Source organism: Fulmarus glacialis, unplaced genomic scaffold, assembly GCF_000690835.1.
Source record: "Fulmarus glacialis isolate BGI_N327 unplaced genomic scaffold, ASM69083v1 scaffold9696, whole genome shotgun sequence".
NCBI lineage: Eukaryota > Metazoa > Chordata > Aves > Procellariiformes > Procellariidae > Fulmarus > Fulmarus glacialis.
The window spans coordinates 27,386-44,247 of record NW_009216235.1 but is presented as its reverse complement, the minus strand read 5'-3'; the positions used below and the strand labels follow the sequence as shown (position 1 = coordinate 44,247).

The following is a 16,862-nucleotide window of genomic DNA, read 5'->3' as shown; positions in this document are numbered from 1 at the left end:
GGGGGGGGGGGAGCCGGTGCCAAGCAAGAAGGGCCCCGCGGGGGCCACCGCCAGGACAGCCCAGGGCGGAGGTCTGAACCGCAGAGCGCAAAAGACCGCGGGTCTGGCGGCCACCCCCCTCCCGCCGGCGTTTCCCCATCCCCGCTGCCAGGGGCTCAGAGCCCGCAGTTGACGAAGGGGTGTCTCAGCAGGTCCTCGGCCGTCGGCCTCCGCTTCTCCTCCACGAAGATCTGCTTGAGGAAGTTGCGGCAGGGGTAGTTCGAGACGCCGTCAGGGAGCTGGGGGTTGGTCGGCTGGGTGGCGATTTTAAAAATAGCCGCCATGGCTTCGAACTCTGCCCACGGCGGCTTCTCCGTTAACATCTCCACCACGGTGCAGGCCACGCTCCTGCAACAACGCCAAGCACGCAGGGGTGAGACAGCGGGTAAGGGACTGGGGTGGCTGTGCATTTGAAGTCTAATCGGCTCTGGGATTGCGCCTGCCTGGAACGGACTGTGCAGGGAGCAAACCCACATGCGAGATGGGCGCACATCTCCAGTACTCATGGCCCCCTGAAGCTCACAGGTCCTTGGCACAGAGCTCTCCGCTCCCACTAGCGAGAGTGAACTTGCAAGCCTTGCCCTACAGCTAGTGGCTTTTCTGCCTATGTTAACTGGCAGATACTAAGTTTCATAAAAGCATGCGAGAGACCTTATCGGAGCATGCCCTGAAGGGAAACCCTGGCACAAATTTAGACACTGTGGTTTCAGCAATAGCACGTAGTTCCCCAGGAAGCTGAGCCAGAATGAAATGTGTTCACCTACATCCAACTTCATCTCCAACGTGCATCTGAGAAGGAGCACGTCAGATGGGCAGCAAAGAGCCTGAGAGGTTTCCCTGTGCTTGCTGAGGAGTCGTCGTCTCAGCAGGGACCCTATCTGCCACCTCCATTCGTAGTTGCTCCTAAAAAATTGAACCCTTCCATCAGCCGGAGCAGATGGTGCAGGGCTGCCTGCTAAGGACTTCCTAGGTTTCCCCCTCCAGGCCTCCGGTGGAGGGACTAGGTTTTGTTGACCCTACTTTGCCTGAGCACCAAATGGAAAGTACACTGCAAAAACAGTGCTTCCTCCCCATTTATTGGGAGGATTAATAGCATTATCCCAACTCTTTTAGGCTCCAGCTGAGATCTGTGAATCTCCACAGACCAAAACATTCACAAGCAGCCAATGATTTTGGTTGTCTTCATGCCTGAGCCACATGCAAAGACCCGGCAGCAGTTTTTGAGAGACCGCACAAGATCCCCCTGAGCCTCCGAGCCAGGTTTAGCTGACCTAAAATCAGGGCCACCAAAACTCAACAGCTCTTTTAGCAAACTTTATTATCAACCTGCTTTACAGAATTAAAGAGCAGCTACGGGGTCGAGCTGCGCATGGCCCTCAGACATCATAAAAGCTTCCAAAAGTAAGTTGTGATTTTGAGTGCTTCTGTTTTGGGACTTTCAGCTACAACATGCTCCCTCTGGATATCTGCACAGTTGATCCTAACATTTAGCTCCCATTTCCATCCTTTGCACTGCTCCATCCTCCAACTACTAGCTATACCTGTTGCTCCCATTCCAACTTCCCAAAGGGATCAATTGTTTAAGCAGCAGTGGTGGGGTTTCTACTCTATTCCTTACCACACGTCAGCTTTCCTTCCGTAGCCTTCTCCACTAATAACCTCTGGGCTCATCCAGTATGGTGTTCCCGTGACAGATTTAATCCCAGTCCCAGACATGCAGATGGTCTGGATGCGTTTGCTGGCCCCAAAATCGCCAAGTTTCACATTTCCAGCAGAGTCTCTCAAAATATTGGCACCTAGGGGTGAAAAGCAAAAACAAAAACCCCAAGAGATGAAGCAGCAGCCCGAGTTGAAGTGGCTACAGTGAGGAGAACAGGAAGGGCAAAGGCAAAGAGCTGGACATGAGGGAGCCTTGATGGGTCTGGACTCAGCATTACGCAAAACCCGCCTCTCCTAAGACAGTGGCTCTCCAAGAGGGTTGACTCCCATCAGCTCTCCTGGATAGTCTCAGCAGGTTTCCCAAAACTGAGCAGTGAATGGGAGACAACAGATCATCCTCCCCTCCTGCAGACAGCAGAACAGAGCCTCAGATCCCCCTGAATGCCAGGGCCTCTCAATTCTTGGGTATGTTACACCAGGTTTTTAGATGTGTAAGGGCAGTTAACAATAATCCCTCTCAAGAGTACTTATTCTGGGCTTCCCAAGCAGGAAGACAGCACAAGATTTTGTTTTCAGCTGCTTGTTCAAGATTCTCATGGTTCAAGTTGGTGAAGGCCAGGGGCAAAAATACTTCAAATACCAGACCCCAGCACTATGTTTTGCACAAGAATTTCTACTGGGGTAGGGGGAAGTTGGGTTGAACAAATCCAAGCAAGCAATAAGCCTCTCTTATGTGAGTATTATCTACTAACCTTTAATGTCCCTGTGGACAATCATATTGCTGTGTAAGTAGAAGACTCCCTGCAGGATCTGCCTGGTGTACTTCCGTGTGACATTCTCGGTCAGAGCACCGTAAGCTTTTAGTTGGTCCTTTATTGAGCCCTGTTGCAAAGAAACAACATACATCAACTATAAGGACCAGCAGAACCAGATGCATCATGTCACAGTGACTTTTTAAACTTTCCTGACCACTCTACCTTCCAGCTCAGAAAAACCCCAAACCTCTGCTGTAGAAACAGCAAGATAAAAATCCATTAAGTGCTGAATGGAGCAAGGACTTGTCCCCAGTGTCCCAGATTCCAGTGGAGAAAGAGGTATGGTCTCTGATGGGTATCAGTTCTACCTTTTGCCACCGCTACAGATCTTTTTCCCCCTCTAGTGGCTGGACGTCACCAATAGCTCATGGAGAAGGACCAAACTGATGAGGAGTTACAACTCAAGTGAGAGGATCAACTCAACCAGTTTTTCAGGGCCAAGCTGATGAGTCAGTCTTTATGAAGCCTGCCCCCACAACTTCTCACAGCAAGGACTACCCACTGCCATGAGGCAGACAGACTCATGAGGGACATGATCAGCACCACATGGGACTGCTTCAAAAGAAGACCCAGGGTAGACAATTTGGTAGACTTGAATTTCTGACCCAGGCATGCAGGCTCCTACTGGTTTGATTTTATTGATCAAAGAGGGAAGGAAGCAGGGGTGCAGACATCTATCATCTGCAAGAGGTTGATCCCCTTGGTTTTAGTTATATTTTCTGTCCACTTCGAAATGATGTCCCTCACTATGCCAGAGCTGGGTTTTAGCAGGGATGAACCAGAGGCAGATTTGGGGTTCAATCAGAGAGGTCGCACCCAGATCTACCTCCAGCATTCAGGTTGGCTGAAAAGTAGGAGGGGAAAACTCATCCTGTTTCTGCCTGTCCTGCAGCTCTGGGGTTGATCCAAGATTGCCATAGTCCTCCTCTTCTGGGAACAGTGGGACTCTGCTCCAAGTCAGTCACTCAAACTATTATCAGCTTTTCCACATCCACCCACCTCTGCTGTTGCTCTGCCCAGCTACTGTTTTGGCCTTCTTTTGAGGTTGGTGGTGATCCTGTTGATAGGCCTCTCCTTTCCCTTTCACAGTGCTGCTGAAGATACCCAAGATGCTCTGAAATTACCCCTATGTGCAACTTGTATGCAGGGTATATTCCCTCACCTACAACCCAAACAAGCTTTCTAATCCTGGCCTCCCTGAATGGAGGACATCAAACATGATACTGAAGAAGGGGAAACAGGGTCTTCAAGGCCTGTGATCAAATAGACCATTCTGGTTTCCAAGCATAAATTCAAAAAAATGGTTTACGGGCAGGGCAGGACAGAAAATACAGTCTCAGCTATTGAATGGAGGCAGTCATAAGAATGCCAGGCTAATGGTGCACCCAAGCTTGGCCCCGTGAAGATTTTGCCAAGCTGGCTGTGTTAAATCAGAAGCTTGGCCAGACCCAGCATTGTGGAGCTGCTGTCCTGCAAGGTTTGGGAACTCATTCACTTCCACTGGCCTTGGAAACGAAAGCCCTGTGCTGCTTTTGTGAAATGAGCCGTCATTGCAGCACAAAAGTCAATCTGTATTTGGTCAGAGCTCTGGTTTATCATTAAAAAAACAAACATTCAACTTCCAGCCCTGCTGGACACTGCCCCAGCATCAAATGTTGGTTTCCTGGCTGCTAACAAACATCGGCACACTGCAGAATAAGCGGCAAGGGAACTGCTGAAACTCCCGGGGTTTGCTCCTCCGGGTCCATGCCTCGCCATAAGGCCCGAAAGCGAGATGCCTGCCCACAAGGAGAGAGGGAGGACAGGGCTTGGAAGGTACTCAAACATGTGGAAGTCCACCTGATTACTCACGTGCAAGATGCGTTAGGAGAGCTTCTAGCACATTTGCTAATGACCAAGATTATTTGCAACCGGATGACTTAATAGTCCCTTCTGACCTTACAAATCTCTGTATAAACAAGGGTTTATTGTCCCACACTCTGGGGAATGAATCCAGCTGGACAGGCGGGACTTAGGAGACCAGATCCTCCGGCAATGTAAATAGCATTATGCTGGTTTATACCAACCGATGACTTTGGCTGATGTAATTCACATGCTCGCAATCAGAGAAAGAGATGTTCAACTAATCTGCGTACGTTCTCCAGCCCCTGCTTAGACTCTCTCAAAGCTTTCTGATCTTCTTTTTCCCTAGGGCTATTTCATCCTATATCAGCAAAGTCACAAATTGAAGCCACTCCTGCATGAGAGGATAATGCTACCAACAAAAAGTTCTGTCCTGAACAGGAGAAGACTTACAAGTGAGTAACACTGTTTCCAATAAACACGTGCTGAAAGCCATAAATAATTGGTGACAGCTGTGGGTGGACAGTTGTACTATTAGCTTTTCCTGCAGGGATTTGCAATAAATACTTAAGGATGGGCTCAGGCCACAGTGTTTGGAGCCAGATCTGGATCATGTCCCACATTCACCAAGTTCAGATTCCAGACTGTGAACACACCCTGCTCCAGGATTCAAACCTAAAACCTGCCTTCAAGGCTTTTGATTTCACCCACTGCACGTTGAGGGGCTTCACTGTGACATCTGACTCACAACCTAAGCTTTCCCAAGCCTTAGGGATGCATCCACTGTTTTGGTTTGGCTCATCAGATATAGAGTAGCTCAGCTGAACAGTTTAACTCCAGATCCAAATTTCACCAAGCTCCAGGGCAGTCTAAATCTGTTCTCTGTCTCTCAGGATAATCTTTAGCAGGAACCACACTTACCCCTGGCATGTATTCAACAAAGATAGACAGTTTCTTCTCCTCAGGATCCCGCAAGCACCCATAGTACTGCACTATCCTGTCGTGACGGAGAGTCTTCAGCAGCTGAATCTCACATTCTAAGGCATTCACCTCCTGCAACAAAACAGACATGCTTCATAACGAAAGGGAATGGTTACTTTGGCAATATTATCCAAATATTTCTCGATGCTGAGCACTCTTTTCATAGCACCTGTGAAGCTGCCCACATAAGGACATCAGCCACATAAGGCTCAGAAATGAGGAGTGCTGCCCGAAGAATAGAACAGAATAGACTATTTCAGTTGGAAGGGACCTACAACGATCATCCAGCCCAACTGCCTGACCAATTCAGGGCTGACCAAAAGTTAAAGCATGTTGTTAAGGGCAAATGCCTCTTAAACACTGACAGGCTTGGGGCATCAACCACCTCTCTAGGAAGCCTGTTCCAGTGTTTGAAGAGACGGGTAAGAAGACAAAGAGATGGGATACACAGGGGCTTGGATTTGAGACAGGTTTTACTCATTTGCTTGTGCTCAAAGAGTTTTTCTGGAAAGGTGTGAATGAAGACACTGGCAAAGCTAATGCAGAGCCCAGAACAGGAAGAAGGTGAAGGGAGCAAGAAGGCTAAAATTAAGGAAGAACAGACAGACCTGCAGGAGATGATACCCGAGACAGAGCGGCCCAACATGACCAAGGAACTGGGAGGTAGAGAAGACACCAGAGCATACTGACTGGTCCCACAAGCCATTCGGGACAATGCCGAAGAGGGCAAACACCACACATTGTCTTTACACGCTGCCTTCCATCAGGGACACAGACCCCGCCGCCATCTCCACCCTCAGCCTCCAGCCCACAATCCCCCACCACGCTGCAGAATGCAGTCCTGCCCTCATACTCACTTTACTTGTCTCTTGACTGTCGGGGTCAAAAGGCACCTGTTTCACCGACAGCTCCCGGCCAGTGTCGGCATCGTAGCAGAGATAAACTTCCCCAAAAGCTCCTCTTCCAAGCAGCTTCCCCAGCCTCCAGTTCACAGGTGCCTGGAGGGCTACATAAGAGAGGAGAGGGTTGAAAAAAGAGCACAGCAGGGAGACTTCAGCATCAGGGTCCGTCTGACCCTACAGAGTGCAGATCAGGCTTGCAATGAGTTCACCAAGGCAAGCAGTGAGCCACCCTCTCCCACGGGCACCACGACAAACCAGTTTTAATTGGACGAGTGCTACTGGTGTGTGTGGGGGATGTCTCCCAGTCTGAATTAGTATAAAGCAGAAACAAGTCCCAGAAAAGTCGTATTTCTTTAGCGTCCTTCCTCTAGAAACTGCTTTCTTAGCTAACGTTGAACTTTCCTCTGCTACAGGAGTGGTTAGCAGCATACAGCATAGCTGAGCAGCAACCCAGGCAGGGACCAGTAAAGAGTTTTATCTCACTAGTCAGTTCTAGGTTGTTATCCATCACTGAACAGGCCCAGAATGCACCAATTCCTACAGTATGGGCAGTCTTGCAATACCAGAGCAGCCTGCAAAACCTCTAGAACCATTTGCTTCTGCATCCCACGTCTCCTGGAAGCTTCTGCTGTGCGAGCACACTGACACTGCAACACAAAAGCAATTTTCTGCAACTCAGCAAGTAATGAAAACCAGCTGACCCCATATGCACCCTCAAGTGAAGGCCAAGGTAAGATACAGTGTGTTGTATTAAATCATCTGCATTGAGACGTAAGCTAGCACAGTGTGCCTCGTGTTGGTGATGGAATCAGGGTGCATTCACACATGGTTAGCTTAGCTGATGTCCATTAACTCAGCAGGTGACAGTAACTCAATTTTGTGTTGAGACGCAGATGTACCAAGACCTCAGACACTCATGGCTTTGATTCACTTACAGTTCCTAGCTTTCGTAGGGGAGGTGCTGAAGACCTGCAGACCTTTTTCACAATTGTTCCACCATTTGGGCCTGTACTCATCGTACTGCAAGGTGCTGAGCTTGCTGTCCCCATTAAAGCTCTTGGTTCGGCTAGAAGGGACAAGCTGAAACAGGTTCTCCTGTGGGAAGTAACTCCTGGGGAAAGTCCTCCGGCCTGTAGGAGAAAAGGGGGAGAGTTATGGCAAGAACGCACACACCAGCTTGGATCTACCTATCACCACCTTCTCACGTCGCTGCCCAGATCAGTGATGCACCTCTTCGAATTAAACAAAACAAGTTTAATGAAACTGAAGCAAAGCCCTGTAAATGTTTTTAATTCAATTTAAGAGTTGTTAACAGCAGGCATTACATCTAATGCAGATGTTTCCAGAGGGGTTTGCAACAGTTTAATTACATTAGGGTTTTTGTTGGTTGTTAATCACAATTAAACTCTGAACAGGCAGGGATTTACACTGCAAATTATCCCTGTCATCCCGTAAGACCACAATACAAATGACCACACAAGCAATGCCAGAGCTCATGATAACTGCTTGCACAAGGGTGGTGTCAGTGAGAGAGAAGTTCATTCTGGAAGGCTCAATATGCTGTCTGCATGTTCTTAGTATTTTTTTTCCAAGGGAATTTGATCCTTATTCAGTTTTGCCTCCCACCACTTGCAGTCTCACACAGCGAAAGAAGGAGCTGCAACGAGGTGATGGAGTGGTCCCCAAAGCTCAGAGCTCACCAGCTTAAAACAGAGACGTGAACAGATACTGCTACCCTGAAATTGCTCGGGGATTTCGTACAGCTCTGTGAGAAACCTACTGCAAAGGTCACAAACCAGCATCCTCAAAAACAAGCAATTTAGGGGAGCACAAAGGTTGGTATCGCCAGGGATGAGAAATGCTACCCATCCATGTGGCTAAGTTAAAACACTAGGTATAAGCAGAGGAGGAGCTGAGCACTGACTGTCATACATGCTGTAGATGCTCAGCACTTCCCAAGAGCTGACCCGTGAGGTCTCACAGAGCATGCTCTTCAGGGAACACAAGTGAATCCCAAATTACTTGGTTCTTCTCCTTTTATTAGAAAATTCTCCCTCCCAAGTCTCTCCAGTCCTAGGCACTGTCACAAGCCACCGAGATCCTGGACCGAGCACCTCCCTCCCAGGCCCTCCATCATTTTCTTACCATCACTGTAGTCCTTGCGACTTTGGGAGAGGTGGTACTGCCTCGGGAAGGTCCCACCTTTCCCAAACCTCTCGCAGAATGGGATGTCGAAATCTGACAGGAAGGAAGAAGAGACCCGTTTCTGACATCAGCTCAGTATCAAATGCCCAGAGTGTTTCTTATGGGAAAGTGTTCTGGTCTTCACGCAAAATTACAGGCAAGAACGAGGTGACATGCTGTTCATTTACACGACCATACATTCCCCAAGGCTTACTCTGAAATTTGTCCACAGTCACATACTCCATAGTGGAAAATAAGGGTTAGACACACTAGTCTTGATCCCTCTAAAAGCAAAGAGGTTTAACTGCTGACTTTATGGCCCACACTGTTCAAATACAAGGCAGGGGATGAACATAGACCATGCCTGGTTTCCAAGACAGGGCACTAAACATCTCATTTGCACATGGAAAATACAAAAACTAGTGTGGAAACAGAACCTCCAGGCAAGGTCAGGCCCAGATCCACCTACTCCAAAACCTCTGGTCTGATATCAGCTATTTCGAGGGAAATGCAAAAATCCAGCACTTGGCTAACACGGGACAATCCCTCCCCTCTTTCTTCTCAGATGCGGCTCCTGACCTCTGAAAGCCAGAGACCAATTTATACCCCCAGAGCTCCAAACTTTTATATTTACTTTGTTAAATGCTAGAAGATACAGAAGGGATTAAAGACCATCAGAGTTTAGATTAGACACGAGATTATGAGAGAGATGGATGGACATGTGAGATAAGGACATATTTTTTTAATAAAAAAACACAGCACAGGAAGCCATTGCTGGTAGCACTGAATAACTTGAGATTAAAATATCTGTCATTTCCCCCCCATCTTTCACCTCCTGTTTTTCCTCCATCCAACTCTAATGACACAGTCCGTTCTGATTGTTTGTTTGTCTTAGCCTGGGGCCAGCAGCCGCTCCTTGGAGACCATTCCCGGCCTCAGCCACGCTTCAGCATGATTTCCCCATTACAGCAGTGCGCAAGAGGAGCGCATAATGGCTGAAATATGGTCAGCAAGAAAAGCAACAAGGACAGGTCAAGAGGTTCTCAGCAAGCCACGTGTGAGCGACGATGCCGAGTGGTGTCTCAAAGAAAAATGCCTCCCCTACCACTAGGGATGTATTAAAACCTTCAGCGACATGGACTGACTGCAGCTTCATGTCTACATTTCAATCTAGAAATCCTGCCTCAGGCCAGAAATGAGTTATCATGCTACAGGCTGACTGCCATTTGTTCATTTTTAATAGTGAAAGTCATTACAATATTACAGAGTTTCCATGATTTAACCAGCTGGACGTTTATAAGTGATTAAGCAGTAACCTATGATCCTTGCAAGTTACCAATACACTTTCTCTAACAGCATTTGCAGTATTACAGATTATTATTAATGCAAGTGGAAAAGGTGTAACTCCCTGGAGAGTTTGGGACTCAGATTTTGCTATGTAGGAAGTCGGGATTGTGAAAGTGCAACTCATGGGTACTAACAGAGACAAAAGGTGATGCCACAAGGCTGTTTACAGCTTCTCAGCACCTCCCAGTTGTCTCCAAATACAAGAGCAAGGCCACCTCAGCAGCTTCTTCCAACACAGAGCTCATCTCTGATCTTTCAACAGCTTTACTTGCTTGCATCCTTTTACTTCAGGGCCCTTGCTACCCAGTTTGGACTGCTGTTGTTGTAAACTGATTCCCAAACCAGGCCCAAAGGTTCTTCAGTGCTACCACTATTGCTGCAGAGCCAAGAAGGGTTAAAGATGACAAGAGCAGCCCTGACTGTGTTTGATGCTCCGGGTCTTTTGATTTTAGAGAACATTCATGTTTGATCATTGCAGGGTCATTCTGCAGTGTAACCTAAGCAATGGAGCTGGTTTGCTTGATTGTTTTTAATTACTTTTCACGCAGTGCCACCCCTCTAATAGCCTTTATCCAGTTTCTTTATAACATGCTTTTTATACTTCTAAGCAAATACAAACCTCCAAGAGTGCTTACCCATGCAATCAAGACTGTCTTTGGGATGGCTCTTCCTTCCAGGAACAGGGGTTTGGGTAAAGGGAGGGCTGCAAAGGGATGAAAAAAAAAAAGGTGATACACTTTATTATATCAGAAAGGCTGTGGAATGAATTAGGAAGTGATTACACGCAGAAAGCACAGGCTATACCGCAAGAAGCACTGATCACCGATCAGCCCTGTCTACCCAACTGAGCTCCCATCCTCAACCTGCACAAGAATGAAGACTGCTTTTTGCTGGATCACAGCTTGTTCCTGTGGCAAACAAAAGGGATGCTGCAGAAAACTCCCAGTCACCAGGCTGAAATGAAGCAGCCAAAGATCACACCATGACACCTATGCACAAGATGGCACAGAAGGAGGGTTGCAAATTGCTCTTCCTTCAACGTCAAGTGTTCAACCACGCAACTCTGCTTTCTGTGAACATGGCTTAGTTGCTGCAGATGTACACACTGGAGTCCTTCAGTGACGCTTGACTCAAGCGGGTCTTCCCTTCTCTGCAACATCATCCCCCACCTTCCTCACACAGGAGGGTCCGTACCACCACCGGGCACACACACCCTCCCAGGAGACCAGGAGGGAAGGGTGAGGGTTTGCTTCAAGGCCCAAGGTCTTTAAATGACATTGAGGGGATGATAAAGCACTGCAAGAGGATCTCAGCAATCCTAGCTTCACCCCAGCCTCTGCAAGGGCCAACAGGGTGATCTGGACAGGTTGCTCTTCCACTCTCCCTTTTAACAAAATGGGCATAGTAGTAGAAATCTGCTTTGTAAAGTGCTCTGAAATCTACTTATGTTAAAGCTGATCACAACATGTTTGCTACGGTGAAGAGGAATTTGTGGTGTTATTTCTTAGCATCAGACTGGTCACGAGGCCTGGTGACTAGCTCTGCCCTCTGGAGGCTCATGCCATCTCAAGCACTTGGCAGCAACGGCTCAGCTAAATCTTTGCAGGAATAGTCATACTTACTCCTCTTTCTGCCTTTGAAGAATATAGCCCTCCTCGTGCCTTTTCCAGCTCCTAGACCCCATGACTGAACACAGCTGCCTGCTTCTTTGTATGTGAAACCAAGCCGTACTACCCTCCTGCAAACATGCCTAACACTCTTCTCTTGGTTCACAATAAAGCGTTATAACCGGGCTGTGCTCCTTCTGTTGTTCTTCCTAGCAAAGTCTATGCAAAAGCGAAGCTGCAGCATTGAGGCTGGGAGCACAAGGAATCCAGCTTCGATACAGCTGTAACAATGAGCAAATACATCACAGGAAATTATTAAAAGCCACAAAAAGGAAATGGACCTTGATGCTGAGACAGATCCAAAGCGCACAGAGCTGCAAACCCGAAGCACGCTACACAATCAAATCAACACAACGCAGACCTGCCGGAACACAGCCTTGATGCTGTACAGCAAAAGCAACGGGGGAAAAAAAAAGAAAATCTTTGATGCAGATGGAAAAAAAGATATATTGCTTCCCAAAAGGACACTATGTCTCATACACAGCCTATCGTGCACAGCAGCAAATGTACGTTGCTGTGCACATTTGAGCTTGGACCAACCAGCCGCACCAACTATTGAACTGCAGCCTGTGTTAGTACAACATGTCCTAGTTGCTTCCTGCTGGGAAGCTAAACTTAGTTGTTGCTCGTCTGGTGTCCTCAGCACCTTGACTGACACATCTGTGGCTGCTAGCAGTGCACAGGGGCTGCCAAATTTACAAGCGGTCAATGGAGAGCAGACAGCATGCCCAGGGAGGAGGAGGCATGGAGAGGCTAACGGAGTATTGACCTGGTGACTGTACAAAGCCAGAGGGATAGGAAAGGGATCTGACCAAAGCAGAAAACCTGGGCACACAAAGCCAGGCTGTCCGCATATCCCCATCTACTTTGTCCAGCTCAGATTACTGCAATTCAAATCATGCCATTGCACAGATGTCTGTGCTATGATCTGGTTTTTAGCATTCAGGATAAATTTGTTTTTCTCAGGTGCATCCTCATTCCAACAGGAACCTCAGGGGATGCCACTGACCCCACTCCTCTCCCGCTATGGAGCAGAGGCTGCATTTCAGCTTGTGAACATGGTGACATGCATGACTCACCTGTCCACAGATCTGTCCAGCGACTGGCAGCTCCCAGACAGCGACTCATCGGGGCTGATGAAAGCTTCAAGCATCTGACAGTGAAAGAAAAGGGAAAGCAATAAAACCACGCACTGTAGCTCTTCAAGCTCCAGTACTAGCAGATCTCTGCAGGGTCAACAAGGCTCCACTGAAGGCGGCTGATTTACACCAGCTGATGCCAGCCCCAGTAGAGATGAGATCCAATCTAACAAAAGTTTTCTTCCCAGTGGAAATCCATTTATGATGCCCTCTCTGGATTATTGTTCTTTCTAACTGCTATTTGCTAGTAGGGAAACCGAGGCAAAGATAATTAGCACCCTGATGTTCAAACCATGCTCAGAAGTCAATGAGATTCAAAGTGCTCGAAGTATTTGTGGGGGGAGGAAATATCAGGACACAAATGATGTGCCCAAGGCCGAGTGGATATTGTGCACCACAGCCAGGATCGCAGCCCTGGACTCCTGAATTCCCCAAGCTGCCCTGGCAGACAAGACCAGCCTTCCTCTCTGGTGATAACTGAAGCATCATCACAGCCTTTGGCTAGAGGAACTGGTTTGGCTCTCACTAGCTCAGTAAGTCAAAAGCTGCATTTGTGTTGCTTCCTGGATGAGACATTGTACTGGAAGGGGTTATTTATAGCCGGTTAGTAACAATAGAGGTTTTGTATTGAGTGGGGCTGTGTGCGCTTCTACGCGGAGCAGAACTTGCTCAGGACCACGCTGTGCTGCGGTCGGTACGATGCTTCCTCCTGGCTGCAGGCCCATTGTGGATGCTTGCTACCCCCTACTCCATAGCCAGCCCCAAGCCCAGCTCGTTCCCAGGAAAGCTGAGCAACGAGGGTTAAACACCATGTGGAGTCACCCTTCGCTGGCTCCCAGACCCACGTCGCTCCTCCTTCCCCGTGTACGGGGACAGCCTCCCTTTCCATGTGCTGTTCCTGCGTTAGACCTCCTCAACCGGTTGTCATAACAGCTCACATTGTTTTCACAGGACAGTCCCAATTGGAAAGTGAGATTTTTCTCTGCTTCCCAGTTTTTATGCCAAATCCTCATCCTTCAAAGTGCACCAGCCAAAGAGGAGCAAGACCCCCGCTAGACCCCACTCCCCACCTCTGCCAGCCATGCCAGGTCTCTCCCAGCAGTTAACATAATGCTGAAATGGGCTCATTTCTCGAAAGCATAGAATTGGGAATCCAGGCAGGCTCCATACTCAACCTCTGTCCATCTGTCAAGCTGGTCTCAAGGTAAAGAATGCAGTTATATCACAGGCTGGCACAGGGGCATCCCCCAAAAGGCAGCATGAACTAGCTTGTAAGTGGTTTTCCACGAGGCACATATGGAAGCTGCAGCATGAGGACATGCTGAGGACAAAGCCCACATGGGGAAAAGCATGGCTGTTCAATGAGAAGAGGAAAAAACCAAACCATTCCCAAATCCCCTTTTTCCTGTATTTAACTCACCAGAGAAGGGCAGCAGGCCACCCACAGTGTGATGCTGGGGAAAAGCGAGGAGAGCATCTGGGAACCTTCATCAGGAGCAGGCTCAGCTAGCACTAACGGAGCTCCATTAAAAGCCAGTGGAGCTGCGCTGATTTACACCCAAGAGGGAGCTCATGCGGACCCTCCCCCTGCACGCACACACAATTTGTCTTAATCCTACCAAATGTGTTTGGAAGGCATGTGAAAACAATAGAAAGCCAACATTTGGCTGCAAGGAGCACAAGATACATCTGCACTCTGACGCTGCCAAGACTCACCCGGAGTGACTTCTTATTTTATTAATGGCTGTATAATAAACCGTTGAAAACACAACTTTGCCATGGAAACACTGGCACAGCCTGCACACAAAAGCAGAGCTAGTGGGTGCTATTTGAGTGTAGGAAATGCACATGTCCCTAGGCAAGATCCTTGGGGGCCGTCACAGCAGTGTGCTGGAGTGAGCTTAGTGCCTTCCGGATGTCCCTCCATGTCCCTCCTGCAAAGTGTAGATCTTGGTCCTGCCCTTCCAAGAGCTTTGCAAGAATGAACTGTGTGCCCAGCTAGCCCAGCTGGCTTCACAGCACCTATACTAAGCTCTTCGGAGCTATAGCTTGAGCAGAGATGCAAATGGAGAGGGAGGTGGAAGCTGCTCCCTCGACACTCCAGAGTGTCCCCCATCATGGGGGGACATTGACTGGAGGAAGAGGTACTGCTCATCACTGTGCTAAAGAACTAGCTGCTCTTTTATTACTGAGGTAATTGGAATATACAAACTCCTTATTAAGAGAGGAAAAAATATATATATGGGGGAGGGACAGAGAGACAAAACCACAGAGAGACGCTACAGGCAGAGCCAAGAACTGTAGCTGGAGCTCAGGCAGAAACAGCACAGAGGAAACAACAAGAGCTGCTGACATCCCCAGGCTGTTGCAATCACAGGCAATCGGTTGCCTGGCACACTCCAGGATCTGGGAAGGCTGCGGGCACGAGGGCATGCCAGATCTATGCTCCTCCAGAGCTACCTGAGGTGCCTGAGCACATTGCCATCACCGCTACAGCTGGCTTTTAGGGTTCCTGGACGTCGGGCCTGCTGTTTCCTGAGCATGTCAAACCTGGGGGCACCCATTCTTGGAAAAATCTAGCCTGAGCGCCGTGCGCAGGGCCCACTGGGGATTTAATGGTGGGAACGGCACTCACAGCGCAGCCTCCCTCGTGCCTGATGCTGTCCCGGCTTAACCCACACGCAGCGGCCCCACTTACGTTCTGGTCCATGGTCTCAGGGATGAACTCGCCCTCGCTGTTGATGCTGGTATACGATCCCTGGCGAGCAATCTGCTGCTGCTCTTCGGGAACGCTCCCTGGGGGCGGAGAGCTCCGGCCAGTGTGCAGAGAGCCTAGGACACGGGAAAGGCATGGGTCAAGGAGAGGACTTGCCACATCCAAGTCCTTCCAGAGACACTGTTCCAGTGATCACAGAACCTCCTGGAGACACTGCTGGGTTTGAACTTGTGTGGAAGGGAATGGAGGAGCTAGAGATGCAATACTGCTTACAGGCATCCTACAAAGCTTTTGCAACAGGGACAGTTTGTTACTGTGGGGCCACACAACATCTAGCAGACTTGGCCTTCAACCTACCCTGGATCCTAAGAGCTGTGCACTGTATTCAGGTGCTCTGTTGACACCAAAAAGAAAAGGCCTCCAGAGTTTTGTTGCAATACAATCAAAGCAAAATGCAAAATCCAAACCCACCTCCCCTCTTTGACCTCTGGGCATTTCCTCCCTGGATCACATCACTGCCTCGTTCAGCCATCTGGGAAACAGCCTGGGTGAACTCGGTGCAACATCACTTAAACACTTCTTATATGGAAAACAATTTGCACGCAAATACCCCTCTTCTCTCCCCCTTCCCTATAGGAAAGTAAAGAGGAAGGAAAACTAGCCCTCAAATCCAAGAATCACAGGGATCAGCTCGTCCCATCTCCTGCCAAGGGAGGGTTGTCTCCCCACTCTGCAGCTGGCAGAGCCTCCACACCAGGCAGAGCCACCTGGAAACCCCTGGGGCTTTGCAGAGCATCATGCGCACCTTAGCACAGGGACCAAGGCTTTCGCAGGCACCCCGCCAGGCCTGTTTAGCAAAGGGGGTTTTTATTTTGCACCTGGGAGAGAACTCCACAACTTCTTTATGTTGACAGCCCATTCCTCCCCATTATTCCCCCAAATCCATCCTAACTGACTCCTTGTGCCTTTTCAAGATTTAGGGAGCGTTGCTGTCACTTGGCCCAGATGCACAGGCTTGGCTCCGCTTGTCTTTCTGCAGTCCCTCCCCTCCATCCCTGGGCTGTCATCACTTCATGGCAAGGAACTGCTGACGGAGGTCCGTACTGCTCCGTGCTGGAGCTCTAACCAGTTGGTATTGTGCAATGTGAGCCTTCACACCAACACAACAACTTGTTTTTAAGCAGACTTCTAAAAAACACACATCCTTGAAGAGTTAGAAACTACAAGGAGATGTGCTTCCTTACACTTCTTACCCACTTTTGCAGCACTCTTGCCAGATTTTTGGCTCGTCGCTACCATTTGAATCATAGAATGGTTTGGGTTGGGAGAGACCTTAAAGATCATCTAGTTCCAGCCCCCCTGACATGGGCAGGAACCCCTTCCACTAGACCAGGTTGCTCAAAGCCCCATCCAACCTGGCCTTGAACACTTCCAGGAAGGGGGCATCCACGACTTCTCTGGGCAACCTGTTCCAGTGCCTCACCATCCTTACCAGGAGGATCTGCTCCATGATCTTGCTGGGCACAGAGATGAGACTGACTGGCCTGTATTTTCCCAGGTCTTCCTTTTTT

The 16,862-nt window shown here is 48.8% G+C and overlaps 1 protein-coding gene across 1 annotated transcript in view; it reads right to left on the bottom strand.

The window, feature by feature from the left end:
• Nucleotides 1-155: 155 nt before the first annotated feature.
• The window catches only part of LOC104077842 (mitogen-activated protein kinase kinase kinase 3-like), a gene marked incomplete at its 5' end in the record, with an annotated part of 42,657 nt that continues 25,950 nt past the window's right edge, over nt 156-16,862 (bottom strand). The window contains 10 exons of the mRNA XM_009579232.1: nt 156-387; nt 1,658-1,835; nt 2,451-2,580; nt 5,277-5,408; nt 6,194-6,342; nt 7,174-7,368; nt 8,384-8,476; nt 10,405-10,472; nt 12,516-12,589; nt 15,274-15,407. Of these exons, the coding sequence (XP_009577527.1) occupies nt 156-387; nt 1,658-1,835; nt 2,451-2,580; nt 5,277-5,408; nt 6,194-6,342; nt 7,174-7,368; nt 8,384-8,476; nt 10,405-10,472; nt 12,516-12,589; nt 15,274-15,407 (1,385 nt within the window). The remainder of the gene's footprint in view (nt 388-1,657; nt 1,836-2,450; nt 2,581-5,276; nt 5,409-6,193; nt 6,343-7,173; nt 7,369-8,383; nt 8,477-10,404; nt 10,473-12,515; nt 12,590-15,273; nt 15,408-16,862) is intronic.